General features: G+C 35.9%; 1 protein-coding gene across 1 annotated transcript; it reads right to left on the minus strand.

Annotated features, from left to right (window-relative positions):
* Positions 1-4,707: 4,707 nt before the first annotated feature.
* LOC123837655 (large ribosomal subunit protein eL42-like) lies at positions 4,708-5,723 on the minus strand. Its single transcript, XM_064573595.1, has 2 exons — positions 5,587-5,723; positions 4,708-5,107 (listed from the first exon to the last, which is right to left on the minus strand). Exons 1-2 carry the CDS (start codon positions 5,721-5,723, stop codon positions 4,774-4,776), a joined length of 471 nt encoding a protein of 156 aa, XP_064429665.1. The 3' UTR covers positions 4,708-4,773.
* Positions 5,724-6,172: the final 449 nt, after the last annotated feature.

Raw genomic sequence — 6,172 nt, forward strand, 5'->3', positions numbered from 1 at the left:
GAATCACTTTTCACCCAAGCATGGAGATTTCCTCTGCTTTGGAGTTCTCCCATAAAAGAGTGAAGTGAGTATTCAATTTCACTAGAAACTCAACCTCCAGGCCTTCCCTTGTGGACCCTGGCACCAGACATATCCCTATGGACCAAGATTTTGACATATAAGTAGTTCTTGGCACTAGGCTGAGGCATGAAGACTAAAATTTGAGGCCTGCCTTAGCACCAGGTGGGCCCTTGTAGATCTTGACTCCAGGCCTACATCAATGCAGCCTTAACAAACTAAGGTGCAGGGACTACCCCAGCACCAGGCCACTCCCATGGACCCAAGGTCTGGGCCTGTCTCAGTGAGGGTGGTGCCAGCCTGGCTTCCATAAACCCAGACTCCAAGTCTGTTCCAGTGCTAGGTTGGCCTCTATAGAGCCAAGCATGAGGCCCACACCCATGAACCCAGGCACCAGACTGGCTTCAGGGGACCTTGATGTGAGGCCAGTCCCTGTGACCCAGGAGTTCATGCACACATGGACCCATTTAACAAGGTTGCCTGCTTACAGACAGGAAACAGGTCTGTCTGTCCATGGACACAGGCAACAGGCCTTTCCATAGTCACAATGAGCCAGATCACCCAAATCTCTGGACAGACTAGCTAGTGAAGAGTTTTCCCTGACCAAGCCAGTATGTAAACATTGAAAGAGGTAATTACTTCTTCAAAACAGTAGACACAAACACTAGGTGCCAAGGGCCAAGGAGGATCAGAAAAACATACCACTGAATGAAAACATAAATCATTAGTAGCTGATTCTAGAGAAATGGAGTACTGTGAACTGCCTGAAAAAGAATTTATAATATCATCTTCAAGGAGTGCACTGAATTATAAGAGAACATAGATACACAACTAAATGAAATCAGAAGAACAAGAAATGAACAAAATGAGAAGTTTAACAAAGAAATATAAACCATAACAATAAAACAGAACTTCTAGAGCTAAAGCATACAGCAAAGTAACTGAAACATTCAATAGACAGCTTTAACAGTAGACGTGATTGAGCAACAGAAATAATCAGCAAGTTTGATGACAGACTACTTGAACTTAACAGTAAGAAGGAAAAAATAAAAATGAAAAAGAATAAAGTCTAAAGGAGTTATGGAACATCATAAAGCAAGTCAATATACAATATGGAAGTCTCAGAAGGAGCAGAGAAAGAAAAATATTGAGAAATTTGATTTAAAGAAACAGTGTCAGAAAAGTTCCCAAATCTGGGTACAAAAATAAACATACAGATTCTTGAAGTGCAAAAATCTCCAAATAGGGAGAAACTAAAGAAGTCTACACAAATCATTATAATCCAATTGTCAACAGTCATGGACAAACAGAGAATATTAACAGCATCAAGAGATAAGTAATTTTTCATATACAAGGTGACACCCCCCCTTAAGACTGCTAGTGATTTCTTAGAAGAACCCTGGGAGGCCAGAAGAGAAAGGGAGGATATATTTAAAGTGTTGAGATAAAAACATGCAATAAGAATACTTTATGAGGCAAAATTGTTCTTTAGAAATGAAAATTAAATTTCTTTCTTAAAGTTATATTTCCCAGGCAAATAAAAACTGAGAGAGTTTATCATCACTAGACCTGTCTTACAAGAAATACTAAAAGTAGTTATTCAAGTTGAAATGAGGGAATGCAAATTAGTGACATAAAAACTTATGAAAATATAAAACTTAGTGATAAAGGTAAGTATATAGTAAAATCTAGAATGTTCTTATACTGTAATGGTGGTATATACATCACATTTGGCTCAAGAATAAAAATCAAAAGACAACAGTACTTTAAAAATAGCTTCAATAATTGTTGATAGATCCACAACACAAAGAAATGTAAACTGGCACAAAATACATAAAGTGTGGAGAAAGAAATAAAATGTAGAGTTTTGTATACAAATTTAAGCTGTTACGTTGAAATAGACTGTTATAAGTACAAAATATTTTATGTAAACCTCTTAAGAGTCACAAAGGAATAACATGTAGATACAAAAAAAGATAAAGACAAAAGTATCAGAGCATACCACATTAACACATTTTCAAATCGCAAAGGAAGAGAGTGAAAAGAACAAAAGAACAAAAGAAATGAAGAGTCAGAAAACAATTAACAAATCGGTAATATTAAGTCTTAACCTATCAATAATTACTTTAAATGTAAATGGATTAAATTCTCCAATCAAGTGACATACAGTGGCTGAATGGATTAAGGAAAAAAAAAAAAAAGAGCTTCACTATATGCATTGTTACACCATACACAAAATTCAACTAAAAATAGATTAGAGACATAAAAATAAGATCTGAAAGTCTTAAATTATTAGAAGAAAACAGAAAAGTGTCTTTGATATAATCTTGGCAATGAGTATATCAGTGATTATAAAGCACAGGTGACAATAGTAAAAATAAATGTGGGATGACATCAAACTATAAAATTTCTGTACAGCATAGGCAACAATCAATGAAATGAAAAGCTAATCTATGGAATGGGAGAAAATATTTACAAACCATATATCTGATAAGGAGTTAATATCTAAAATATATTAGTAGCTCCTACAATTGAATAACAACATAACATATAATGATTAAAAATGGGTCAATGACCTGGGTATATATTTTCTAGTGAAGCTCCACAGATGTCCAACTGGTGCACGAAGCTGCATTCAACATTACTAATTATCAGGGAAATGTAAAGTAAAACAACAGTGACATCTCGCCTCACAGCTGATAGGATGGCTATTTTTTTTTTTTTTAAGTAAGTATTGATGAGGATGTGGAGGAAAAAGAACTCTGGTACACTGTCTAAGGGAATGTAAATTGGCACAACCATTATGGAATGTAGTGTGGAAATTTCTCACAAAATTAAAAATAAGATTACCATATGATTCAGTGATCCTACTTCTGAATGTATATTCTAAAGGATTGAAATCAGCATCTCAAAGAGCTTCCTGCAGTCTCCTGCACTGCAGCATCATTCACAACAATGAGGATATGGAAGCAATCTAAATGTCTATTGTCAGATGAATAGATAAAGAAAATGTGATATCTGCATACAATAGAGTATTACAAAAGAAGAAAATCCTGCCATATGTGGCTACATGGATTTACCTGGAAGACAATATACTAAGTAAAATCAGTCACACACACAAAAAGCAATTACTGTATTATCTCACTTACATGTAGAATCTAAAATAGTTAGACTCACATAAGTATAAAGTGGTGATTGCAGGAGCTTGGGAAGAGTGGGAATTGGGGAAGTGATTGTCAAAATGTAAGAAATACCATTTATGTAAGAAAAATAAAAACTGGAGATCTATTACACACCATAGTGCCTATAGCTATCAATATTGTAATGTATACTGAATTTTTTCTAGGTGTGTAGATCTTGTTAACTGTTCTTACCCCAAAAAAAGTAATAATAAAGAAGGTGGGAGGACACTTTGGAAAGTGATGTGATGTCTATGGTCTTGATGATGATGTTGGTTTCATGGCTGTATACTTATCTTCAGACTCATAAAGATGTAAACATTGAATATATGCAGCTTTTTTACATACCAATCATACCTTAATAAAGTAGTACTATTTTATTTACCTTTTTAATTTAAATTTTAGTTAAGTAAGATACAGTGCAGTATTAGTTTCTGGAGTAGAATTCAGTGATTCATCATTTACATACAACAGCCAGTGCTCATTTCAACAAGTGCCCTCTTTATTTTTTTAAGATTTTATTTATTTATTGGGGATAGAGAAAGAAAGATAGCAAGGGAGAGCACAAGCAGTGGGGAGAGGGAGAAGCAGGATCCCCACTGAGCTAGAAGCCTGACATGGAGCTCGATCCCAGGACCCTGGGATCACAACCTGAACCAAAGGCAGATGCTCAACCAACTGAGTCACCCAGGTGCCCCAACAAGTGCCCTCTTTAATACCCATCAGCCATCTACCCCATCCCCCACCCACGTCCCTCCATCAAACCTCAGGTTGTTCTCCAAAAATCATAGGGAATTTCTATTTTTAACTTTTTGAAGAACCTCCAAACTTTTCCAGGCTGGCTGCATCAGTTTGCATTCCCAGTAACAGTGTAAGAGGGTTCCTCTTTCTCTGCATCCTCACCAAAACCGGTTGTTTCTTGTGTGGATAATTTTAGCCATTTTGACAGGTGTGAGGTGGTATCTCATCATAGTTTTGATTTGCATTTCCCTGATGATGACTGATTTGAGCATCTTTTCATGTGTCTGTTAGCCATTAGGATGTCTTCTGCCTATTTCTTAACTGGGTTATTTGTTTTTTTTAGGTATTGAGTTTGAGAAGTTCTTTATAAGTTTTGGATATTAACCCTTTGTCAGATATGCCATTTGCAAATATCTTCTACCATTCCATAGGCTGCCTTTTACTTTTGTTGATTGTTTCCTTTGCTGTGCAGAAGCTTTTCATCTTGATGAAATCCCCAAAGTGCATTTTTGCTTTTGTTTCCCTGGCCTCCAGAGATGTGTCTAGTAAGAAGTTACTACAGCTGAGATCAAAGAGGTGTTCTCTGGATTTTGATGGTGTCTTGTCTCACATTTAGGTCTTTCAAACATTTTGAATTTATTTTTGTGTATAGTATAAGAAATTTGTCCAGATTCATTCTTCTGAATGTTGCTGTCCAGTTTTCCCAACACCATTTGTTGAAGGGACTATCTTTTTTTTTTTTTTGAACATAACCTCAAGATTTTATTGTCTTCATAATATTAATAAAATATGAAGCTTAGAACTGGATCACTTGGCCCTTTCTCTTCTTATCTCCTCCCAGTTCAAAATGCTTGCATCTCTTAATAGCCAGCATTCTCTTAGATCTGCAATTGGGCTCAACACTTTCAAGCCTCAGCACAATCTTCTTTGTAGTTTTAGCCTTTTTCCAGAAAATTGGCTTAGTCTGCCCACCATAGCCACTCTGCTTCCTGTCATAACGCCGCTTTCCCTGGGCATAAAGAGAATCTTTGCCCTTCTTGTACTGTGTCACTTTGTGGGGCTGGTGCTTGCCACACTTCTTGCAGAAAGTCCAGCGGGTTTTAGGATCATTCACCACGTTTGCAAGAGTGCTATCGGCATGGAAAGAAAGAGCGGGACTATCTTTATTCCATTGGATATTCTTTCCTTATTTGTAGAAGATTAGTTTACCATATAGTTGTGGGTTCATTTCAGGGTTCTCTATTCTTTTCCATTGATCTACATATCTGTTTGTGCGCCATTACAATACTGTCTTGATCAAAACAGTTTTGTAATATAGCTTGAAATCTAGAATCGTGATGTCTCTAGTTTTGTTTTTCTTTTTCAGAATTGCTTTGGCTATTAGTGGTCTTTTGTGGTTCCATACAGATTTTAGGATTGTTTATTCTAGCTCCTTGAAAAACGATAGTGGTATTTTGATAGAGATTGCATTAAATGTGTAAACTGTTTTGGGTAGTGTAGACATTTTAACAATGTTTGTTCTTCCAATCCATGAGCATGGAATGCCTTTCCATTTCTTTGTGTCGTCTTCAATTTTTTTTTCATAAATGCTCTATAGTTGTCAGATTACAGATCTTTTACCTCTTTACTTAGGTTTATGCATAGGTGTCTTACTGTTTTTGGTGCAATTGCAAGTGGAAGTGATTCTTTCATTTCTTTTTCTGCAGTTTCATTATTGGTGTATAGAAATGCAACAGGTTTGTGCATATTGATTCTATATCCTACAAATTTACTGAATTCATGTATTAGTTCTAGCTTTTTTTGTGGAGTTTTTTGGATTTTCTATATAGAGTATCATGTTTTCTGCAAATAGGGAAAATTTGAATTCTTCCTTGCCAAGTAGTTTTAAAAAATAGTTTAGCCACACTAACTGTAGACAAAAAGCAATAATTCATATGATCCCTAACACATTAAGCTTAAGTGACAGTAAAATGGCCACTTGTATTTCCTCATATGTAAATTCTGTGAATGGAGTGCTGACATTTTGCTTATATCCATATCCATATCCATTAGTTCTGTGGCAGATGACATTGTCTCTGTTTCTTTTCTTTGTTGAGAGTTCCTCCTCCTACTCATTCTGTCAAGGGATGGTTGAGTGAATGAGTGGAGTCCAATATATCAAACACGATCCAAGCAAAATGCACCCTAGGAAAATC

This window comes from Mirounga angustirostris, unplaced genomic scaffold (assembly GCF_029215605.1).
Source record: "Mirounga angustirostris isolate CCGP_5_RB_7025 unplaced genomic scaffold, mMirAng1.0.hap1 SCAF_11, whole genome shotgun sequence".
In the NCBI taxonomy this organism is placed as follows: domain Eukaryota; kingdom Metazoa; phylum Chordata; class Mammalia; order Carnivora; family Phocidae; genus Mirounga; species Mirounga angustirostris.